At 43.9% G+C, this 25,561-nt stretch overlaps 1 protein-coding gene across 1 annotated transcript in view; it reads left to right on the top strand.

The window, feature by feature from the left end:
- Window positions 1-725: 725 nt before the first annotated feature.
- The window catches only part of CNTNAP2 (contactin associated protein 2), a 1,119,417-nt gene continuing 1,094,581 nt past the window's right edge, over window positions 726-25,561 (top strand). The window contains exon 1 of the mRNA XM_082192749.1: window positions 726-1,613. Coding sequence (XP_082048875.1) covers window positions 1,517-1,613 — 97 coding nt within the window. The 5' untranslated portion in view covers window positions 726-1,516. The remainder of the gene's footprint in view (window positions 1,614-25,561) is intronic.

The raw sequence follows: 25,561 nt of genomic DNA, 5'->3' as shown, positions 1-25,561 counted from the left end.
TGAATGTACCAAAACAGCCAACATCAAATGAATGGTAATAGCAGACAATATTCCTCTAGAATGCAGCAACTTTCATCTCAAGACTTGCGAGGAGTGAGGGGGGGGGCGGGAGAGAGAGAGAGAGAGAAGAAGCCGCAGGGAGAAGGGTTTCTTGAAGCCTTTTCCAGCCAAAGCTACAATAATGCCTGATTGCATTACCGGTTCCTTGAAGGCAAGCGGTCTATTACTTTAATGCAGCCTTGCCGCCCTCCTGCCCGCTCTGCGTGCTTCTAATTGCACAACGGAAAGGGTGGGGGGAACATCTGCATTGGAGCCTTCCGCAGTCCTCTTTCCTCGCTTCACAACCGGGATGCTGAGATTCTGATTCTAGTACTTAGGACCGCTCGGAAGACTTGCTTGCTGGACTGCCTTTGCTTGTGCATCCCAGGAGGTTGGAACACAGAGAGCCTGTACCATCTCGCTTCGAAGGGGGAAACACCTGAGAAGCCAGCAAAACAGGGGGCCACCTCCCCCCACCCCCTTCCTTTTAGAAACGGATAAAGGGGGAAAGGAGGCGAGGAGCAGGAAAACGCCCCGCCAGGCTGACGAGCCTCCGCTTCTAAGTTCAGCACCACGGAGAGCGCCACCAGCGCCGCCGATCGCCGAGCGAGGCCGCCTCCCGCTTCCCCGGCAGCAGCCCCTCCGGAGCAGCCCCGGCTCCCGGCCAGGAGCGGGGGGTGTTTGCTTTTGCTTTGAAACTAGGCAAGTGCCGAAGAGTTGCAGAGAGGGGGCTCTTTCCCTGGCGAAGAGGAGGAGCCGCCGGAGAAGGCAGAGAAGCCGAAGGAGGGGAGAGGAGGATTTTCCCATCCCAGCTCTTTCCAACCCCACCCCCCACGAGCTCTCCCTCCCTCCCTCCCTCTCGGTTGCTGGTTATGCTGCCTCTGCTGCTAGTGGTGGCCACAGCGGCGGCGGCGGCGGCGGCGGCGTTTCCTCTTGCGGGCGAGCGATGAAGGCAGGAGGCGAGAGCGTCTAAAGCAGCTCCTCTGCGGCGCCGGGAGGGTCCCGGTCTCCCGCTCCTTCGCTCTCCTTGATCCCACTGCCTGGCTGGCTCGCCGGTTGGCGCTGCGTGAGCGCTCCGCGTCGCCGTATATAGAGAGAGGCGAGCAGGGAAGCTCCCGGAAGCAGCCAGCCCTCCGCTGTGCGCAAGGAAGGGCTCGCTGCAGCGGTGCCAGCACCGGCAGCGAGAGGCGCTTTCCCTCGCCTCTCCCTTCCTGATACCCCGCTCGAAACCCCTGTTCCCATTAGGACCTCGAAGAGGGGGCGCAGGACCACCGGGAAAGGAAAAACTAAGTCCCCGGGACTTGAATTCGGAGACACACACACACACACAGAGAGAGAGAGAGAGAGAGAGAGAGAGAGAGAGAGAGAGAGAGAGAGATCTACCCCCGGCGAGCAGAGGGCAGATCCGAGGGAGAGGAGGATCCGCGGCTCTTCTGCACCTGGCGCCTTGGACTAACGAGGAGTCTGGAAGCGCAGGATGGTGGTGGTTCTCCGAGCCGGCTGCCGGGCAGCTCTCTTCCTGTGGATTTTCAGCAACATCAGCTGCAGAGCCCGGACAGCTCTGCCGTCCTCCCGTGAGTACCTCGTTTCTGTATTAAACCGGCCAGGGCGGTTCGGGAGGGAGAATCGGATTCCCTCGTCGGAGCTCGAATTCGGTGCTGGTTTGGCGCTGGTGGCTCTCTTTTGGGCGATCACCGCCACAGCAGGAGGCTTGTGGATCTGGTCCACTATTTCCGTGGCGAGGGTGCTGTTCTCGATCCCCACCGAGACCTAGGCTTGCTAGTGGGCTCTCTCGGAAGTTCTTTGTCCACTCTTCGGTGGGATTGGCAGCGGTTTGACTTTCAAGTGCCAGAAGCGTTGGTGCGCGCTCAGAAGAGGGGGCAATGGGCGCTATGACTCGGGATTTTCCTGCTGATCTGGTTAGAGAAGGCTTGATATAGGAATAAATACAAAGTTTTGCTTCTCAAGCAAAATCGGTGAAGTTGGACTAAGCCGTTGCCGCTGTGTTTCATTCTTGAGAAAGGGATGTTTGTTACGTAAACGATGAGCAAACAGTTGATGGGCGAGAGGGTTTCATCCCAGGGCACTTTGAGACGGGCCTAACTCTGTTGCCAGATCTGTTGAGCTAAGGGCAAGTTGAAACATTGAAAGTCTAAAATGACTGTAAGCTTTTAGCGTTGGTTGGCGGATGCCAGACTGAAGTATTTAACCACCTCTCCATTCTCTATAGAGAGGGTTGTTGTAGGGTTATCAAATATACAGCTTTCACTTCAAAGATCTGCAGTTTCCTTTTTACGTTCACAGTGATATGGAAAGCAGACGCTGCACGCCTGTGGCTCAGTGTGCTAGTTTTGCTGTTTGTTTTGGAGTGTGGGCAGTGCATGCTGTGTTCTTGTAATAAATCACCTAGAAAATTTAATAGTCAATGTACAAGTCTTGATATTTGACTCAGCACCTTTGCATCTGTTACCTTCAGTTCTGGAAAATAAAAAGCACTACTTTATTTATAGGAAGAAGGGGAGAAATGCCAGAGCAGATCCTTGAAGTTTGGAGATTCTTTGCAGTTCCTTGGTGATTAAGTAAATGCACTTTGCACTTGATCTGGTGAAATTTCATTTATGTTTATGTGAAATATGCCACACTTGAGACTTGGCATACCATGGTTGAACCCTGAAAATAACTGGCATTTATTCAGTCCCAGATGCAAGGGATTATTTTCCAATGTCTGTGATACATTTGAAAAATAGCATGTATGACACAACGAAAACCATGGTTCAGTATAACCATGTATAACCAAATAATTATAAGTATAACCAAATAATAATAAGTATAACCAAATAATTGCACACTGCAAACTGGTTTGAGCAATGTCGCGCTCTCTTTCAGAAACAATCCAATAAGGATTTTTTGTGCTTGGTGCACATGGTTTATCCCATATAGATTCTGAATGTGAATGCCTTCCAGTTAATGGTAAAAGGTGGTGTGTAGCACCACAGGAAGTCAAGAAAGACCTGGTTGTATCTTTCCTCTGGCTGCTGCAAGCTCAGTGCGTTCTAGATGGTGTATTGAAACTCAACCCTTCTACATTTTTCTTCATGTTCACGTAATTGTACCCTGCATCATATTTTTAAACTGTCTCTGTATAGCACTGTTGCTGTATCAACTTGCAGGGTAGCTAGTTTGTGTTACCTCCTGGTGTTGTATCATAATGCAAGAAGTTTATCCATGTGCACTGATTTGTGGTACTTGTTTTAATGTTACTCAAGCTTGGATGCAGGCATCATACAAGCACTATTTGCTCATTTTAAATTTTTTTGGACAAGAACCTTCTGTAAGTAAAATTTCCATGTTGTCTCTTTTGAAAACAAAACAAAACCCCATTCTCTACTGTATATGCAACATATTGAATATCATATAGCTATACTTTCCCAGTTTCCTAGATTCAATAGTTATTTTTTTATTATTACCTTGTGATCCCTTGTTGCCAGTATTGGAGAAGGCAGAAGAGGGACTGGCTGCTAACAGATGAATAGTTGCATAAAGCAAATCAAGCAATATAAGTACATCTGCTTTCTTGAACCATTATAACAAACCCAATTACATTCTGGCAAATGAGAAGTGCATGAAAAACATTCCTGCAGAGGATCATAAAGGTATATCCTTCCAAGTGACAGTGAAGGAGCAACAAAGGAGGTTTAGTTTGCTCTCAGATTTGGTAATGTTACTTGAACACTGTGATATATAAGACTTTGGCAGATGAAATCAATCTGCAAACTGATGTCCAGTTTGATTGCGCCATAGAAATTAGTTTTTTGGGGGGAGAGGGTAATTACAGAGCTACCCGTTACTGAGCAGTTTTGAAGCTTTCTGCCTTAATGTCCTGCTGTTGAAATGGGAACTGGAAGACTAAACTGGACTATTTACTGCATATGGAGTTCTGAGGGTGATCTACAGCCCCTCAAAGGCAGTGGCAGAACTCTGTTGATTTTAATGCATCTGGAAGATGCCACCCACAAATACCTTGAAAATGCAAGGATGACCTGCTAGGTTGCTGAATGGCTGTTGAAATGGGAGCAGAAAGATTAAACTAAAGGACTATTTACTAGGAAATGCAAGGCTATCTTTGGTTGTGTGTGGAAATTGCTGAAGTCACTGCACATTTTCATGTGGAAGTGTGCACAAAGGAGTGTGAAATATGACAGAGCAGCACCAAAAGTTTACTTGCACTCGTTCTACAAGTTACTGTTTTGAAAGCTGCTCCTTCACACAAGAAACTACATATTGCTCTATAGTTGGTTCTATTGTGCTAGAACTAGAGCACCAAGTATTTGTATTATTTTTAGTAGAGAGAGCTGAAAATACTTCTTTTAAAACTTTTACATATTTTTCCATATGGTTTGGCCAAGTCGTTTCAGTAAAAATAATAATTATTTGTTCAAAGTCCATCAAGAGCAAATGTTCACATTTTAATATGACCATTTTATAGTTTAAAATAGGTATGAGTTTGAGATATACTATAATAATAATGCAATGTAAATAAAATGTTCTATCCCTTGTGAACGGTACCGTATTGGAAGGAAACATTTATCAGACCCAACCATAAGCAGCTGTACCTACTGATGGTCTTATGACAAGGTTAAAAACAATGATATGAAGATATGAAAACAATGATATGAAGAACTGTTTGCATCAAGGATAATGAACAGCTTAGCCAGGAGAGGTCATCACAAGACAAAAAGTAACATGGAAAATAAAATTTAATACTTTCCCCCTCCTTTACTCTCACTTTGGAATAGGCTGAGAAGGATGCAAATGCAGTCAGGCTTAGACAGTGTGTCTGCTTATGGGCTCCTCTTGGCAAATTATCTTTTCTACTCAGTACATAAATGTAACCAAATGAGCACTTTTTGAGCTTTCTATAGATAGTTTAATGCAACCTAATTATGGAACCATTGCCTTTCACAGCAGGGTTCTGCTCAGTTCTGCTTGTTTATGTGTGAGTGAAGTTGGCTCCAAGCAGGCACCTTACTTGGGAAACTGCAATTGAAGCTATAACAATATGATAGTTTCTATAGCTCAGCTGATAGTGAAATGTATCACCCTGTGTTGATCAGGAGTAAAAACCCAACATGCAGAGAAACTTTTTATTATGCACATCTATGCACACTGTGTAATATAAGTTGACTGACACATAGACACATCATTAATAATGATGCTAATTCATACGAAGGTATGGAAGCTGCACAGAAATGGACAGTATGAGCAGGGAATTAAACCCACAGCCTGATCAATGTATTCTACCTAGGCAGTAAAATGCTTAGAATGTTGCTTAAATGTAAGCGGTACATAAATTGTCCAAATGTATAAACATGCATAGCTTCCTAGCAACGCATAGCGGACATTGGCAATGGGGTAGTGTGCACATTGGCCAGCCAATATCCTGCAGCAGCCATACATATTACCCAATGTGAAAAGTATCCACTGCTTTGTGGTGTGTGTGTGTGTGTGTGTGTGTGTGTGTGTGTGAATTGGTCAATGGTGATAGTCCTACATAATGACATTTTGAAAATGATCAGTTAGTTGATAAAAGCTTCTAGAATCACAGAATCATAGCAGTGTAGAGTTGGAAGGAACCCCAAGGGCCATCTAGTCCACCCCCTGCAATGCAGGAATCTCAGCTCAAGCATCCAAGACAGATGGCAAACCAGCCTCTGCTTAAAAACCTTCAAGGAAGGAGAGTCTGCCACCTTCCAAGGGAGTCCGCTCCATTGTCAAATAGCCCTCAGAGAGATCGTGGGATGGTAATCTGATTCTTATTTTTAAATTTATTTTATTTTTAATAAATAAACCCTTGCTCCTGTGTACTGTATTATTATTATTTTTTAATGAGTGATATACAGAAATGAATCTTTTACCTCTTACCAACTGTAGAAAACCCTGCAATTCTAGGAAGGAGTGGGGGGAATTTTTACATGCTGAACATTCTCACAGTTCACATTTCTTTCTGTCCTTAAAAGATTCATTTTTACTTGCAACTCAAGTAACTCAAGTAACTCAAAAGGAAAGAATATTTAGCCATGCCCTGCTTACAGTAGAAATCTTTTCCCTTTGCTAGCTGCTAGATTAGGTACAGTACCAATTCTGGATTTCTTAATGCATCCGGCTGCAAGGGTGGAGAGGCAGACTGGTTTTAAGTTCATTTACATTTATGCATCTTTTAATAGTGTGCTTCAATAAAAGAAAAATAACCATTGGCCAGTTGACAATCTGCAGCCTATTTGTATTTCATTTATGTTTGGATGTTTTGTTTGTGCTTCACACAAACTAGCATGTGGGTGCAGCAGCCAAGACAATATGCCTAAGGCACCATTGCTGGGAAAACCCCCAAAACTGCCAGGGTAGCTAACTGTTTGGTTTCTAATATTAATGTTATGTTGGTATCCAGCATGGTTGAAAATTGCCCTGCTGAGCCCTCTTTGCCCAACACACTGGGCAGTGACTTCCACTGACTGCTCATGTTGTCCTGTGTGTGCAAACATAGTCATTACCCAAAGCGGTTGGCAGAACATAAGCAATGCACTGATGGCCAATCTGGTTAATACCAATCACCATCAACATTTCAAAGTGTTGGCCTCCTGTGTTTTGGTTTCCAAAAGACTCGCAGAGCTTTCTCAAGTTTTCTTCATGCTTATATGCTTAATACATTGAAGCCCAGACAACCCTATTTCAGCAGCAGCTGCTGCTGCTGTGAGAGGGACTAATGTAACAATATTTAATGTTCAAATCAAAAGCCAAAAGCTACAGCTACACTTGGGTAAGTTTGCATCTGACTTCTGGTTCACAGGAGAACAAATTTTCCTTGAGGAGTTCCTTAGCCATTTCAGCTCAGGCCTTGGAGAATCCTTGTAAAGCATCATGTGTCATGTTCAGTTTCTGAAAATGCTTAGAAATATTCCAGATATGGCACTACCTGAAGACTCGGAGCGATAAACTGTGCATATGTTCCTGCCTTAAATGCCTGGGCAGGAGACTATTCTGTGTTCTCTTGGGAAGATCTAGATTCCATATACATTGAACAGAGTGGCATATCTCATTACTGGTCACACATCTCTATAGACTGCCAACACACATGAACATACAAAACTGCCTGATAATGAGTTTTAATTCCACCCAACTCAGTAATTGACTTAGGGAGGCTGTGCAAATGTGTGGTCTCCGACAGAGGAGCTTGGAGCCTCTTTACTGCACCCTAGTCCCTTTTACTGCCATGCTATGCTGAGTTAAGCCAAGTTTGGCATTGTGTCTTGTACCAGCTAGACTGGTGGTTAAGCTGTTTATTGATTGATTGATTGATTGATTGATTGAATTTGTATACCACCCTGTACCCACAGGTCTCAGGGCAGTCATTCACTAACCCCCACAAACTGTAGCCAAGGCCTGTTCTTCAATATATCTTGTGGTTAGCAAGGAGAAAGCTTAGCCATGAGTTCTGGTTCAGATGACCTGCTGAGCCAAACCTCAGCTTAGCTCAGTGTAGTGTGGCATAAAAAGGGGTTGGGGAGGAGCAAAGCAGCTGTGATCCCCTTTTGGGGATCCTGAACATTTGCAGTCCTGTGAAGCCATAGTTTTGATTATTATATCATGCAAACCCACCCAATGCTTACAATGACCAACAGCAATTCTGCAAGATCTCAGGCCAGAGGTTTTTCTTATCTTGCTAGCTGTGGTTCTTTTATCCAAAGATTAAACTTTGAACCTTCTCTGTGCTGTTTATCCACTCACCATTCTTTTTTCTTTTTGTATCATGTCTATTAGGTTGTAAGGCTGAGAAAAAGGCCTGTCTTGGCTGATAATAACCACAACCATAATCATAATGCAACATTTGTAAGTGCATGGGAAGGAATACAACTGGGAAAGGAGTTGGGGAAAACTGATGGTTATATATTAGAGTGACCAATATGAACAAACTCTTTATTCTCTTTCCTCATATAGCACTAACCTTTATTGTTTAATTTCAGTTGATATTGTATGCTGGATAATGTTTAGATGGTACTTGCTGCTGGTCTGATTTAAACTTTTATGTTGTGATTGCTGTTATGTTGTTGTGTTGTTTTATGTTATGTTATGTTATGTTATGTTATGTTATGTTATGTTATGTTATGTTATGTTATGCTAAGCTAAGCTAAGCTATGTTATGATGGTTTGCTGCTTTGGGTATCCTACTTGATCCGAACACAGTATAAACATTTTTTTATATATATAAAAAAGTAAAACCTTGTGAAATCATTTCTTTAAATTCTTAAAATCACATTTAGTAGTGTATATTATCCTTCTGTTCAGTGCATAGTCAATGGATCAGCTTTTAGCCAAAGTTTGCTGAACTTATGTCCAGTCAAATACTTGGTTCCCCATGAGGACCTTAAAAAGGGCTTTGAAAAACCCTTTGGCTTTTCTCACAAAGAAGCCTTCTGAATACTAATTCTGCAGGCCTCTTCTCATAACTGTTCTGGCTCCCAAGTTTCTATCCACCTCACAACTGTACCTTTTCTAAAATGAACTTGTTGATATATTATGTAATGTAATGTTTTTAACGGCACACAATTGATTGCTGTGGCTTGACTTTTATCATATAATCTTTAAGGCTTCAGAATCTCTCCTGACAGTAATAACACCAAAAATATCGATTGTTTGTATACTGTATGGAAAGACACTGCACATAGCTTATATTTTTCTACAGTGGAAGGTAGTTAAGTAAGTACCAACACTCCTTTTGGGACTATGTTTTACCTGCTTTCACCACCAACATTTTTCTGGTAATATAAATTGGCTTTAAGTGCCAGAGATACAGCTAGTTTCAAACCATAGTTTATTGTGTCAGTGTTCAACTCTGAATTAGACTCTCTTCCTCTTAGTATTAGTTTTCAGTTTGTTCCCAAAGGTATCATAACAATCAAAACAACTGCAACAACATAAGCTCTTACCTATGTCAAATAATAGTAAGCTTGCCTACTAAAGTACTGTCCACAGTTTATTAACATGTATATCAAATGTCAAGGATAGAAAATACAAATTCCACACAGTCATGCCTATAAATTTCATCAGTGCAACTACAAAGATTAAATGTGCCACATGTTAGCAGCGATAATTCAGAGTACAATATTTTCATCCTTCACAGTACTGAGAACAGTGTGTGTATGTAAGTGAGCCAAAGGGGAAGGAAGCACATTTCATGACTGTGTTGAATAGCTCTTCCACTTTCTTCTATTATTATTATTATTATTATTATTATTATTATTATTATTATTATTATTATTATTACTATTATTATTTGCACTGAAATAGAAAGCATATAATATATGCAGGGTAATAATTGACAAGGGTTTGGGGGATTTGGGGAAATATTTAACCCCCTGCCCTATTTTGGGTTCTGACACTGAAATAGGCAAATGTTTGGCACAACCTAGTAGCAATATATACCCTGGGCATATGTTATTACACAGTGTAATCATCAAAAGGATGAGAAAATGATGGCAGTAAAGAAGACTTTGGAGATCATTGTGCGCACCATGAGTTATCTTCACAATCCCATGATGTCTAGAGATGTTTCAGGATTCTGTTCTTTGTGAATTTCAATAAAGACTAAATGAAGATACTGGACAAGTCAGAGGTTAGAGTTCCCTATACTGTAAGTTTTTATGGCAGACCATGGAGAAGCTGTTTTTATCCTTTCTCTAGCCCATATAAATATTGCAGATCTGTTGCTTTTCTAAGCAAAACAGATATGAGTATTGCCATATTCTAGTGTATGTGTGTGTGTACGTACATATATGGTGTTATATATGGTGAATGCAAGTTGAGAGAAGTTCCTGGACTATCTTATGCAAAACAACCTGGCTGACCTACGGCTATCAAAATAACAATTGATGAACATTAACAATACAAGAGAACTCCTCCCCCCTTGCCCTGAGATGTGAATAGAGTTTGGTGATTTGGAAGGCTGGCTGGGAAGAATAAGGAGGAGGAAGAGCTGGAATCCATCTTGGGGAGGCTGCTTGAAGGCTCCCTGCACTGCAGTGGGGGACCAGTGGGGTTGCCATATTCCAAAGAGCAAAAAAGATGACACATTTGTTGACTTCTGCTTTTAACTATGGGTCGCTATGGAGACTCTCATTTTAATGTTTTGTGAGCAGAGCTGCAGAAGTGGGCACATCCCATTGAGCTATAATTCTTTACTTTGTCCTTTTTGTATTAGAGATTCCCCACTATGCTTTTTAAAAATGCCTGACTGTATCCCCAGATGAACCATGCCAACAGCACTTCATTCCAGTGCCCACCCCAAAACAAAAACAGCACTTCTGAGAAGAGCACCCAGAATGCCCCTTTTCCACACTGACGCTATTAGAAGAAACCCACAGCTGCCCACTCTCTCCTTGCATCTAGGGAAAGGAAGCTAACTAGATGCCACACACCTGCTGATTTATCTTCATTTAACCCAGGCCAAGAAAGTATCGATGCATTTTTGGCTCATTTTACCAAATGAGAGGTAGGTCAGTCTGAGATTACCCCCAAGGCTGGCCCAACTGGCACTGAGAAGGCAGGGGCATGTACAGCCAATGAGCCCCCGATGACCTCCTTGCCCCTCCTCCCTGCTACCTCTGGGGCTGCCTCTGTACCCCTTCACCCACTGGAAGCGGCCCGTGCAGCGCTGGCACTGGTTGCCAATCTCACACTGGCTGGTGCTTGGGCTGGTAGCACCCTCCGTTGGCACACGGCATGTCACACTTCTTTGCCTTGGCAGCCACTCCAGCTCTGGCTACTGCCAGACCCAGCAGGAAAAGGACAGTGGCCAGCTAGAGCGGGCACCTGTGGAGGAGGAGGGCAAAGAGGCCATGCCACCTGTGGGCCCACTGCTCCATCACGTGAGGTAAAATGTACAGAAATGTGGAGAACAGAGCCCTGGGAGGAGGTGGGCAGCAGCTTCGCACTGACGGGCAGGCGGGCAGTGGCTGGTGAGGGCTGCGGCATGACCTCCTTCTTCCTGGAGTGACAGAGGTCCATGAAGCTCAACCTTAGTGGCAGCACTTGGCCTCGTGCTCACTCTCCTCCTCACACAACAATTCGGAGGAGGAGGAGGCGGAGCATTGTGTGCCCCCACCCCCAGCATCTGCTCCCAATGAGTAGGGGGGGGGAAAGGGAGGGAGATAAAAATAAGAGAGACCATAGAGGGTGAGATTACTAGTGTGCCACAGGCAAGTGCCTCTCTAGAGCCGAACATAATAGAGAGGCGGGGGGGGGGGAGGAGGTGGCGGCGGGCTCTGTGCCTTTAAGTTTTGGTTGTTGTCTTTAAATGGACATTTTGCCAAATTTAAAAAATCCTCTTGGACAGCAAATTTAAGCCTGAAAAGGAGGATGTGTCTGGGAAAATCCAGACATATGGCAACCCTAGGTACCAGGCCTTCTTGGAAGATTTGGACTTCCTCATAGAATCATAGAGTTGGAATAGACCACAAGGGCCATCAAGTCCAACCCCCTGCCAAGCAGGAAACACCTTCAGAGCACTCCTGACATATGGTTGTCAAGCCTCTGCTTAAAGACCTCCAAAGTAGGAGACTCCACCACACTCCTTGGCAGCAAATTCCACTGTCAAACAGCTCTTACTGTCAGGAAGTTCTTCCTAATGTTTAGGTGGAATCTTCTTTCTTGTAGTTTGGATCCATTGCTCCGTGTCCGCTTCTCTGGAGCAGCATAAAACAACCTTTCTCCCTCCTCTATGTGACATCCTTTTATATATTTGAACATGGCTATCATATCACCCCTTAACCTCCTCTTCTCCAGGCTAAACATGCCCAGCTCCCTTAGCCGTTCCTCATAAGGCATCGTTTCCAGGCCTTTGACCATTTTGGTTGCCCTCCTCTGGACACGTTCCAGTTTGTCAGTGTCCTTCTTGAACTGTGGTGCCCAGAACTGGACACAGTACTCCAGGTGAGGTCTGACCAGAGCAGAATACAGTGGCACTATTACTTCCCTTGATCTAGATGCTATACTCCTATTGATGCAGCCCAGAATTGCATTGGCTTTTTTAGCTGCCGTGTCACACTGTTGGCTCATGTCAAGTTTGTGGTCAACCAAGACTCCTAGATCCTTTTCACATGTACTGCTCTCAAGCCAGGTGTCCCCCATCTTGTATTTGTGCCTCTCATTTTTTTTTGCCCAAGTGCAATACTTTACATTTCTCCCTGTTAAAATTCATCTTGTTTGTTTTGGCCCAGTTCTCTAATCTGTCAAGGTCGTTTTGAAGTGGGGTGTTATCCACCCCTCCCAGTTTGGTGTCATCTGCAAATTTGATCAGGATGCTCTTGAGTCCATCATCCAAGTCATTGATAAAGATGTTGAATAAGACCGGGCCCAAGACAGAACCCTGTGGCACCCCACTAGTCACTCTTCTCCAGGATGAAGAGGAACCATTGATGAGCACCCTTTGGGTTCGGTCAGTCAGCCAGTTACAAATCCACTGAGTGGTAGCATAGTCAAGACCGCATTTTACCAGCTTCTTTACAAGAATATCACGGGGCACCTTGTCAAATGCCTTGCTGAAATCAAGGTAGGCTACACCCACTGCGTTCCGTTCATCTACCAGGCTTGTAATTCTGTCAAAAAACGAGATCAGGTTAGTCTGACATGACTTATTTTTCAGAAATCCATGCTGACTATTGGTGATCACAGTATTCCTTTCTAGGTGCTCACAGACTGTTTGCTTAATGATCTGCTCCAGAATCTTCCCTGGTATTGATGTCAGACTGACTGGGCGGTAATTATTTGGGTCCTCTCTTCTCCCTTTTTTGAAAATAGGGACAACATTTGCCCTCCTCCAATCTGCCGGGACGTCGCCTGTTCTCCAGGAATTCTCAAAGATGACTGCCAGTGGTTCTGAGATCACATCTGCCAGTTCTTTTAATACTCTTGGATGCAGTTCATCTGGCCCTGGAGACTTGAATACATCTAAACTAGCCAAATATTCTTGTACTATCTCCTTAGTTATTCTGGGCTGTGTTTCCTTTGCTGAATCATTTGCTCCAAATTCTTCAGGTCGGGCATTGTTTTCTTTATGGGAGAAGACTGAGGCAAAGAAGGCATTGAGGAGTTCAGCCCTTTCTGTGTCCCCTGTTTGCATTTCACCATCTTCTCCTCTGAGTGAGACCCCACTGTTTCTTTGTTCTTCCTTTTCTACAAACATACCCATAAAAGCCTTTTTTGTTGCTTTTAACCTTTCTAGCAAGCCTGAGTTCATTCTGTGCTTTAGCTTTTCTGACTTTGTGTCTACATGTGCTGGCTATTTGTTTGAATTCCTCTTTGGTGGTTTCCCCCCTTTTCCATTTTTTGCACACATCCTTTTTTAATCTTAACTCAGTTAAAAGTTCTTTAGATAGCCACCCTGGCTTCTTTAGGCACCTTCCATGTTTCCGTCTCATTGGTATTGCCTGAAATTGTGCTTTTACTATCTCCCTCTTAACAAACTCCCAGCCATCATGAAGTCCCTTTCCTTTTAGTATTACTGTCCATGGGACCTCACCCAGCACTTCCCTAAGTTTTATGAAGTCGGCTTTCTTAAAGTCAAGAAATTGAGTCCTAGTATGCTTGGCTGCTCCTTTCCGCTGTATAGTAAACTTCAGAAGAGCATGATCACTCGCGCCTAATGATCCTTCCACTTCTACCCCACTAACCAGGTCATCAACATTGGTTAGGACCAGATCTAAAATGGCTATTCCTCTTGTTGCTTCTCCCACTTTCTGGACAATGAAGTTGTCTGCAAGGCCAGTGAGGAATCTGTTTGACCTTATGCTCTTGGCTGAGTTTGACGTCCAACAAATATCCGGGTAATTGAAGTCCCCCATTACTACTATCTCCCTTCCTTTTGCATGCTTGGCCATCTGTTCCAGGAAGGCATCATCTATGTCCTCCGTTTGGCTTGGGGATCTATAGTAAACTCCCACAATGAGATCTCTGTTATTCTTCTCTCCCTTAATTTTGACCCAAATGCTCTCACTTTGGCTTTGAGGTTCTAAATCTTGGATCTTTTCACAGGTATACACATCCCTGACATATAACGCCACTCCTCCTCCTTTCTTGTCTGGTCTGTTTCTCTGAAATAGATTGTATCCCTCCATTATTACATTCCAATCGTTGGACTTATCCCACCAGGTTTCAGTGATGCCTATTATGTCATATTTAGTTTGCTGTACCAAGAGCTCAAGCTCATCTTGTTTATTTCCCATGCTTTGCGCATTAGTGTACAGACATTGAAGTCCATTAATCATTCCCTCCTCAATGCAGACTAAAGGTGTAAATAGGTGAATAAACCATATTTCTTAAAGCCACAACAGTCTCTACCATGACTTCAATTCTCCAAAGGGAAACTGACCCTGTGCTGGTGCTTTGGACCCCATGGGCTCTTGCTGCTGCCTGGCAGAGAGGGGCAGACACCCAACTTTTGTAACAATATTTATGGTCTGAACTATGGGTGATACTAATCTGCCTATGCATATCAGGAAACTCAGCCAAGTCTATGGCTTTCTAAATTGAGAAGCAAGAAGCATGGATACAAAACTGAGTGGATAAGAAATACAGTACAATATTTTCCTTTTGACTGTGCATGCTCTAAAAATGGATTCCTCCAGCAAAACATAGTATGTCTGATAATGAGCTTGCTAATAGTTATCTAATAAAATTATTATATATTACCCAAAAATATGGAAATGATGCATGATCCTGATCTATAGTGTGTTGAATCTGCAGTTATTTCTGAATAGATGTTGTGATGGGAGTCAATATGGTTATGTGCGAGGAAGCTGTAATATGAATTATAGCTTTGCTTGGGTGGATTATACTTTTATTGGTAAACATATTCAGGCATTGATTTTCTGCCCCCCCCATTAATAATTGAAATACATGCAGAGAGAAATGTAACTAAAAAAATCATTCAAAGGCTATTAAGTGTTGCTGCATCCTAAGGCCCAGTTCAGCACCCCACTCTGTTCAGCAAACCACTTAAAAACTTGCTGAGATGTGTGTTTCTCTCTGTGTGTATACTGAACTATGACCAAGATACATGGACTTTGATGCAAAATTGGGTCCTATGATAACGTCAATGGTGGTAGCAAGGCTTTATGTGTTAGTAATACAGAATGATAGTAAGGGTGTTAAGAGAGAACAACAGCTATATTGCCATATCATTTTCATGGAATTTCTCAGATACTAGGGCAAATATATCTGTGGATTATGGAGGGGATTTCTGCTTCCTGTACCACTGAGGTTGTTGATGAGAGGAAGGACCAGCAGGCAGCTTGCTGCTATGCAGTACAGCCTTGACTTTCCCTTGTCCTGATTGTGGGATGGGTTATATATGTTAATTGCAATTTATCTCTCCAGGTGCCCATGTGTCTGGTTGAACAGTTTCAAAATCCCATCCTTGGCATCTGATTGTAGTATAAACAGCTTCAGGCATGTTCCTTGAGCTGCAGCTGCACCCTCATGGATAATCACAGAAACAGAGAGGAACAGGAAGTCCCCAGAGCCCTCTCTTCCAATTGTATTTCTATGGTCTGAGTATCTGTTTATCAGCAATACAGCTCTGTGGTACTTAGCCCCTTCTCAGGTTAACTAGTAGGAATACCCTTTTGTTAGGTTTGGCTGCTAATCCCCCACATTGGTGATCAAGTGGTCTCAAAGAGCCAGTCCTGTCCCACTACTTGCTATGAAGCGATGTGGTCTGCTGCAGTCCCCCAGCCCTGAGAATTTGTTGCTGAGGAGACACCAGGCTTCTCCTTCACTTGGCTGTTCTCTGTATTGTGTTCTCAGAGTGGCCTCAGTGATCAGGGCGTGTAATGAAGTTGGAATGATCTTGCCATAAGGACTTCTCGGTTATGGAGCCAAGCACTCTGGCATAGAGACACACACAAGCCACACACAAAAGCATGAAATGTGTATATATGGCTGATGAGTGACGTTGTATGGGGACATTTGACCATACCTGGCTAATAATGTTTATAATGATCAGGCCACCTTGAATCCTGGACCCAGCCTGCCAGCACCTGAAGGCTGTCCCTGCTCTGATACTGCATAAATCAGCCCAGAGCTCCATGCAGATCTTGCCACAGGTTGACTGCAAATATTCCTGGTGGTGGCAGAAAAGCCTCATGTGGGTAAAATATATCTCAGAGTGAAGATAGGGTGGTTGTAGATCAGCAGTGTGTATTTTGTGCAATAGTGTGTATTCTGTAGAGTGCAACTAACTAGAATATACAACAACAGGCAAACCAATAAGCTGTTTTGGTGTTGTTGTTGTTTTGTAGAAGCCCCCAGGCCCTGGAGATGGCCAAAAAGCAACAGTATCACCCATAATATAATGAGCACCGGCTTTTTGCGATGGCAAGGAATGTAGAACTTGAAGCCTGGTATGAAAGCTGCCAGATTTTGAGAACAATTTCATGCTGGTATATGCAATGCTGTGGTTTCCATTTATGTCATCCTTATCATTATATTAACTAACTTTTCAAAAGACTTCTGTTCTCCAGCCTCAGCATGTTCAGTTCCTTCAACCTTTGCCCTCTAGGGGTTGCTTTCTCCACCATGGCCCATCTCTGTTGTCTTTCTCTGAAAATATTCCAATTTGACTACTTCCTTCTTAAACTGTAACACCCAGAACTGGACTGGCTACTGGCAGAGGAGGTCTGACTAGTGCGAAATTACGTGGAGCTTTTGTTTCTTGTATCTTGGAAGCTACATTCTTCTAAAGTCACATTTGCCTCCCCACACCCACCCACCGGCCATATCAGCTTCTGACTCAAGTTCAGCTTGTGACTGACTACATCCCTGAGGTCCTTTTCACATGTACTACTGCCAAAGGCAATATATAGGCATTGCCAGGCCATCAGGAGTACTACCTAATTCTTGGCAATTGGAGGGTCAGAGTATTTAAGGAGACTTTTGGCTTGAGAATCTCAGCAATAGAACTTCAGTTCATGACTGAAGTTTACAAAACTGAGCCATGTAATGAATATTTGAGTTTCGCTACATAGCAAGATATTCTCTATCATGAATTCTAAAGTCATTTCTCCCAAGTTGTTTAAAGGTTTGCCTTGTTCAAAACACCACTGGCAAGCATTATCTTCATTATGAAGGATGTTCAGCCATGAGGTTTAATTCATCCCCCCCCCCATCCTGGCTGGAGAAGGAAATTGCTTTTAGTTTTATATTGTCTTGAATGGTGAAGCTCAATCTATGTACCTTTCATCATGATATGATGCCACCTACTTAGAGCTTGGTTATCTTTGTACAGCACTACCAGCATTAATCATTTTTGATTGTGGGGATAGAATCTGGCAAGAATCTGACAATGTGATTTCTACTACAAAGTGTAGGCTTATTTTAGCTAGCAATTCGTATTTGGATTATCTGAGAAAACTAAAGGCATCAAACTTGTCTAGAAACACTCCCCTGGGGAGATGGGCTAACAATTTCATGAGGAAATCTGTTCTATCACAGACTCAGGCTTAATTTGAGCCAGGGCTCAGCCCAGAAACTTAATAGGACATATTAAAGCACAGAACACCATCCTCTGGTAGATCTGAATGCAATATACAGATATTGATCCTCCTAGCATGCCCCTGCCCCTGAGGAATACCGATTACACAATTTGCACCAGGGGAACACTGCACACCTCCCTAAATGTTTCTGAGCATGTATAGACTGTCTGTTTGCCATAGCATCCAACTCTTACCAAGCAGTAGCGGTCGCTTAAAGGGCTGAAATGCACATTTCCATTCCGCCACCACCAGGTCCCCATCAGTGTCCAGTGTGTGGATTTCCAGTGGGTGTATGTGGTACATGCACAGATCTCCTTCCTTCATCCCTGCCCTCTCTCTCACACACATGCACACAGCCCACGGTCAGTTTCTGGACTCCTCTGAGGGTAGATGGTGAACCTTCCATCTTATTCCACAAAAGAGTCCTCAATCTGCTGAAATTTTGGCTAATTCTGATTTAAGCATCTATGGGCATAAGGAACACCAGGATCTGCTTTATACTGAGTCAGACCAACAATCCATTTAGCTCAATGGCATCTCCACTGACTGGCAGCATCTCTCCAGGGTCTGAGACTGTGAATTCTTTCCAACACCACTTAGAGATGCCAGAGATTGAATCTGGGAGCATTTGCATGCAAGGCAGTTTCTCTGCCACTGAGTTGCAGCACTTCTTCAGCCCCTTAAGAGACACCAGAGACATGAATTTAAATCTTGCAGATGCCACAAAACTGCAACAACCAGAAATAAACAGAACCGTCAGCTGAGCCAAAAAATAAAGCTTATCAAGAAACAGCAACAATGGTTTCAAGTCAACATGTAGGAGGTGAAAAGAATGTCCTTGCTAATCCTTTATTTAAGCAAACCCACAAAGACAAGCACAGTACTCAGTAGTTTTCAGACTTGGGCAAAGTGTGGTGGCATGTTTGACATTCTGCTAGAGTTCAAAGGGTGGCATAAAAGAGAGACTGCTTCCCAAAGAAGAAAAGTACTATTTACAAATATAGGCTGTTATTTATACAGCTAACTCAATATTCTCTGGGAGTTTGTTTCTATTCTTTATTTAATAGTGCTGATTAAAGAGGAAGAAATGAATTTGGGGGTGATGAAAGATTTCATGGCAATTTGAAAATGTAAAGAGCTGGAAGCCTCTATTAATCCAATGCATAGAGAGACATCAAACTGAAATTGTTCTGCTGTCGTTTTTAATGAGAATATGGCTTTACATTGGCTCTTTTGCTTAGGGGATTAATTCTCACAAAAGGTTTCTGCTTTTTTTAATAAAAAAAGTATGGTGTTTTGCTAAGTTATAAAAATGTTAGGAACAATTTATTGTTCCAACTTCAGGGTTTTAAGGGAGTGTCAGGTCCAACCCCCTGCAATGCTGGAATCTCAGGTCAAGCATCCCTGACAGGTGACCATCCAGCCTCTGCTTAGAAACCTCCAAGGAAGGAGAGTCCTTCAAGTCAGCCTGCGTGGGTCCTCCTCCATCAGTGAGTCACTCTCCTCCCTGCCATTATCATCTGCCACTGCTGCTGCTGCTCACCTTCCCCTTCATTGATAGCAGCTGTTTGCCCACCAAGCTCAAGGCCAATGAACAAGTGAGCAGTGGCAACTCTTTCTCACCACTACTGTTTCCTGTGTGTGAGAGAAGTGAGAAAACAAGCAAGCAGGTTGCAATGGTGAAGCAGAGGAGTAGGCTCAGGGGGCTTGTATCAGTGGGTCCCTCAAGGAGGTGTGGTTCCTCAGCAGATCCTTGATGCTGGCTCTGCTATGGGAGATGGGTCTGATTCCTAACTAAAGAGCAGAGTTGACTTACATACAATGCTAGTTGGTTCACTGAACAGCCACACGGCAGAGATACGTTAAAGGAAAGTGTCTTATTTGTAGTATTGAAATGGGACTCTGTACCTACCACCACATGTCCCTTGGTCACAGCTAAAAGCATTCAAGTCCTCCTGTGCTGAGCAGGGAGTCAGGCTAGATAACTTCCCAGTTTACCCTCAACTCCAAAATGCTACAATTCCACATTAAGAGTTGTTAGCTATGGCAGCAAAAATGGAACCTCCATGTTAAAAGGGAGCATAGCTCTGCATACGGACGGCTGGTGGCAAATCACTGGAGGTTTACTGTCTTCATGCATTGCTTATGGGTTTCCTGGAGGCATCTTGCTGGTTGGAAACAGGATGCTGGGCTGCATGGATTCTTGACTGGACCCTTCTGGGCTCTTCTTACATTTTCACATTCTGAGGATTAGCACAAAGCCACCCAGCTTCAGTCAAAGCTTCTCCTAAGATTACACCTCCACACCTCTGCTCAGAGCTATTGCAGGTTGAGAATCTCTTTCATTTGCCCATTCAAATCCTCCAGAAGGAAACACTAGAAAACTCTCTAGGTCTTGGGCCTCCCAAAAGGTGAAGAAGAGTTTGCCATACTGAGACATTGGACTGATTTTGAGACAGGGTAAGAGAGCAGGAAAGGAAGACAGATGCATCCCTACGCATTAAAGCAACAACATTGGGTTGCTGGGTTGTGAACCACATGCACAAACAATGCACATTTGCATAATGATGCTAATTAGAGTTGAGGCCCTCCTTGGGGCTAGATGGTGTGGGTGAGAGAGGGCATTTTCATCCACATTGCAATTTGATTGGAAGTAAGACTCTAAGTCTCTGAGGCTTGTCATATGCATTGTTGTGTATCACTTGAGAGGTAGTGTAGTTTAGTGTACTGGCTAAAAGACTGAGCCCTGGGTTTTGATTCAGCCATGAAATCACTTAGAAGGCCTTAGACAAACCATGATCTCTCTGAGCCCCTATGGACTAATACAGGAATAAAAATACTGACCCATTTGACAGGATAGTTGAGGTTATATCTGTGAGGTTTTTTCAATATCTGGCATGTACTTAATAAATGATAAATTATTTTTATAGGTATTATTGGCTTTAGATCTTGTTTGATCAGATCTATTATTCCATAATTTCAAATGTGGCTTTGTGGGAGGCCCAAAGCTGTTGAATCATCATCCTCACATCCCAGTTACAATGTTATTTTCTAGAACTACTGTGGGAAGTTTATTTGATTTTTCTTTTTCTCCTTTTTTTTTAATTAAAAAAACCACACATTCTACTGATGACTTTATTTGGCCTAATTTTATACCCATAAAAAAGATAATCACTTCCATGAATTTTCTGTCAGTAATATATTTATTCCTATCATATGGACAAATGGCATTCATTGCTAGTTCAAATTATCTATTTATCAGCCTTTTTATATCCTTCCAAATGTGTGCGACTCCAGTTCACAAAACAAAAATGCTTTAATTGTTGTTGACAGCATGTAAAAGTTCTTGGAACTATTTATGTTACACTAAAGCAATGTTCTTTCATGTAGTGCAACAGTCCGTATATTGCCAAAGGATCCCATTGGTTGATCTATATGTATGTAATTTAAGGAACAGTAAAAGTGACAAGGTTATAGCAGATGAACAGATCTGAGCACTGTCATTTCAAATAACGGCTGAAATAATGGTGCTTCTGAAGTACTTTGGCAGATGGCTTGACAATACTTAGCTGACATTATGCTATGTTTCTTTGACACAATGCAGTATGTTTGCTGCAAAAATAATAATTCCAAAGTTTGCAACAAACAGTGTGTTCAGTCCTAGAATTGCAGCACATGCCATTTCATCACAGTCTCTATAACAAATCTGTTCTAGGTGTCATCATAAATAGATGAGATTCACATATTATAATGTCGAAATTCATGCTATAATGTGTAAGCTTGGAATAAATATACTAAAATTAATAGGGCAAAACTGAAAGTATCTATTGCTGTCTTAAACAGTTATGGCAGCATTCCCCGTTGGCAAGTAGTATATTATTGTTCTTTTTAAAAATAATAATAATAATAATAATAATAATAATAATAATGTGATTTTCACTCATTCTGAATTAACTTTGCCACTTTTCAGACATTCAAGTATGCATATTTAATGCCTGTTTGGAGGGAGACAGCAAGCCCCATCCCTGTCTGGTTCTGCTTGTGCAGCATGGCCAATGGCCAGGGATGATGGGTGCTTCCGTTCAGCGACACCTGGTGGGCCCAGAGTTCCCACACCTGCAACAGGGCTTGCCCTGAGTGCCACTTAAATGTAAACCCTGGTGATTATGTCCAGTTGGCTTGGATCCACCTGGCATTCTATGGCATCAGGTGATTGAAAGGTGGATGAGGCTGCCCCTCCCCCTCTTGAAAGGGCCTGGCGGTGGAGTGGACCCCCGTTCTGGGCATTCTTAGTAGAGAACAGAGACTGACAGGTGGTGGGTGCCTTGCATTTGTAAATATAGCATTACAAGGCCCCTGATCAATCATTGTGGCTTTCCATGGGTTCAGGTCTTTCTCACCCATGTTACCTTTTTAATTTAAAAAAAATAATGGTTTTATTGATTTCCAATATATAACAACAATTGCATAAAAGAGAGAAAGATACAAAAGCAAAATCCCAACTTACCCCCTCCCTGCTCTAGGATGGATCAATCTAGTTAAATTTGCCAAAGTCCAGTCTTTCATTCTGGTGGTTGCCATTCTTCAGGATGCTACTTGACAACATCATTTTTACTAAAATTGAATGTGAGATGTTCTTCATTCAAAGCATTGTAAACCACCCTGTGATCCTTGGATGAAGGGCAATATATATATATATATATATGAATATATGAAATGTGCTATGTTACTCAATTATGCTCTCTCCCCCATAGCAGCTGCTCTCCCAATGAGCTGCAGGCCTTTTCAGGTGGTGCTTAAGGATGCTGCCCTCTGGTCTCCTCCTGAAAGAATGGCAGAAAAGCAGCCATCTTCTTGACCAACAAATCAACCCCGCACAACACAGCCAGCCGGGAAGCCATCTTAACCAGAGAAATGGGAAATTAGCCAAGAAAATTCTGTGGAATAATTCATCTCACTGGACTGCATAAAGGGCATTCTGCAGAATTTTGGGGTAGAAAAGGTTTAAGATGGGGGACTTATCTGTGTTGTGCCCTTCCCAGAGCACTGTTAATATCATGAACACATGCCAGTGTGTATATCAGGAGAAATTTGCACTAAGATGCTGAAGAATTTCCATGAGACCTTAAAAACAAATGAAACCTGATGAGGCAATGTGGGGAATAAAAGATGGGGGGGTGAGAGAAAACCAAAATTGACATATATTTGCCTTTCCCTACCAATGCTTTTATCTGGACCTCCTGAAAATCCTGTCAGCACTTGAATGATGAAAAATGACTTTTTATTTACTTTTTGCAGTCCTGTGGCCCATAAAAAGGGAAGTCCTTTAACAACAAATTGAAATGAGCACAGTGCTAGGAATATCCTCCACTCAGCGTTTTCCTTCTGCCTTAAGACAAGAGGGAGCGTGTGATTTTGAAAGCTGGATGACAAAATGCAAAGGCACTTTCACAGCCAATTTCTTGCAACGGGTGACGACTGTAATGTGTCTGACATGTACCAGAATCAGTAACGCTGTATCCAGCGTGCCCTGAAGAACTGAAACTGTCGCTTGATATTCTGTGGAAAAGACTCTAGGAGTACGTAACTTCAAACACACTGTCAGCACCTTGTAGGACTTGTTAATTTCCCTTCAGGTGAGGGCAACAAGAACTTTCAGCCCAAATGGCTTTCTTCATGTTGGGGAAAGTGAATACAGCATATATCTTTCCTTGGACCATGTTTGAAAATGACTGCCAGTATTCGGAGCTGAAGACCTTAAATATTAGCTGTGGTTAATGCACTCACTTACTTTAGGTTTGCCAGTAAACTGTCACGAGAGAGAGAGAGAGAGAGGGTAAATAATTTGCACTTAAACACATGCCACACCTGCCCTGCTCCTGCTCCTCCTTGTCACCTGTGCTGCCACAACTTTGTAGTCCTTTCAAATATGTCTCTGGGAGGGTTGTGGGTTTATTTTGTTTTTGCTCTTCCTTATGTTACATATTATGGGACGCGGGTGGCGCTGTGGGTAAAAGCCTCAGCGCCTAGGGCTTGCCGATCGAAAGGTCGGCGGTTCGAATCCCCGCGGCGGGGTGCGCTCCCGCTGCTCGGTCCCAGCGCCTGCCAACCTAGCAGTTCGAAAGCACCCCCGGGTGCAAGTAGATAAATAGGTACCGCTTACCAGCGGGAAGGTAAACGGCGTTCCGTGTGCTGCGCTGGCTCGCCAGATGCAGCTTGTCACGCTGGCCACGTGACCCGGAAGTGTCTCCGGACAGCGCTGGCCCCCGGCCTATAGATGTGAGATGGGCGCACAAACCCCAGAGTCTGTCAAGACTGGCCCGTTCGGGCAGGGGTACCTTTACCTTTACCTTTATGTTACATATTTGGTGTTTTAATTTTGTAGATTTATGCTGTGAGCTGTTGCATTTATTCTTCTCCAAGGGGGTCAAGGTGGCATACATGGCTCTGCGATTTCTCTGTAGTCTTGGCAATTTGTTATGAAAACCTCAAACACTCTCTGAAAGGGTGCCTATATAAGCAGTGTTGTGAATTTTTACCATAATAACTGAGTTTCATGGCTGCATTGTCATAGATGAGACCTGTGGGTGTTGATTTAAACACCTTTACCAATGCACTGCTGTTATAGGTGTAGTTTCCCAAAAGGCTTTTCTTTTTTTCTTTTAAAGAACAACAGCTGGGGGGGGCGCTGAACAGTGGTTTATAAATGCTTTTATAAATAAATTCACAAATTTAAATCCTTTGGGAAGTATCTGCACATTACAGGCTTATAAAGCTGGTTTGACATTCATTTATCCTCTTCATGGAACTGTAGTTTTGCAAGGAGGGCTAGTGATCTCTGATATATAATTATACAAACTACAACTCACAGGATACCATGACCGTTAAAATGGTATGAAACTGATAAAAACTAACAGGTTAGCCTGAGAGACAGTGATTGGAACAAGGTCACATGGTGCATTTCATGGCTTATTTTAACTTTGTTCTCCCAGGTCGGGGGTCGGCAACCTGCGGCTCCAGAGCCGCATGCGGCTCTTTAAAGCCTTTGCTGCGGCTCCGGGGCAGTGGCGAGGGGAGGAGGCAAGGGGCGGAGGCAAGGAGCGGAGGCATAGGCGCAGACTCCATGGGGCCTGAGGGGGCTCGAGCCCCCTCAAAAATTCGTTTGGGGGGCTCTGCCCCCCCAATAATCTCGGGCGCCCCTCCAGCATCAATCCCCACGCCTGCGCCGCCAGCCCCCGACGGGCGCCCCCTCCCCGGCTTGCCAGCTCCGTGCGCGCTCCGCCTCGCCTGCCAGCTCGGCTCCCTCCTTCCCTCGCGCAGCTTGTTTTGAAATTCCCCTTCCAGCTCCGCCACGGCTCGCCCGCTCCCTCCGTCCTCGCCGCCGCCGCCTCCTCCTCCTCCAGTCCCCTCCCCTCGGCTGTCCCCGGCACAGGCTGCCTCACGTACGCGGCTGCAGGCAGCCCCCGGAATGGAGTACCCGCGCGCGGAAGGGAGTGGCGGGCGCGCAAAAGGAGAGAAAGCCGCCGGCGCGCGGAAGGGGCCGGTGGATGGATGGACCGGCGGGCGGCAGAGTCACCTGGCTGGAGGGAGGTGGCGTGCAGCGGAGCTTCCAGGAGCGGCGGCAAGTTACCTGCGCGTCGCCAAGGGCGCACCTGCCTGGCCGCCAGCTGGAGGCTGAGGTCCGCGCTATCTAGACTTTTGGCTTTTGGTCTGCAGAAAATGCACCCACACCCAACAGGGGGTGAGAAAGGCCTAAATAGCTTTTTATTATCACTATATGTATGGTTCACTGGGGCCCTGGTTAATTTTCTTTGGCATTTTGTGGCATTGATTATGCAGTCGCGGTTGCGTGGAATTCCACGTGGAGTTAGTTGCCTGAAGCCCCTTTTTAGTTGCTTGAAGCCCCTTTTTAAACTTAAGCAGGGGAAAGTTTGGTGAAT

This window comes from Podarcis vaucheri, assembly GCF_965113315.1.
Source record: "Podarcis vaucheri genome assembly, chromosome: 12".
Classification (NCBI taxonomy): Eukaryota; Metazoa; Chordata; class Lepidosauria; order Squamata; family Lacertidae; genus Podarcis; species Podarcis vaucheri.
This window is presented reverse-complemented; position numbering and strand designations above follow the sequence as displayed.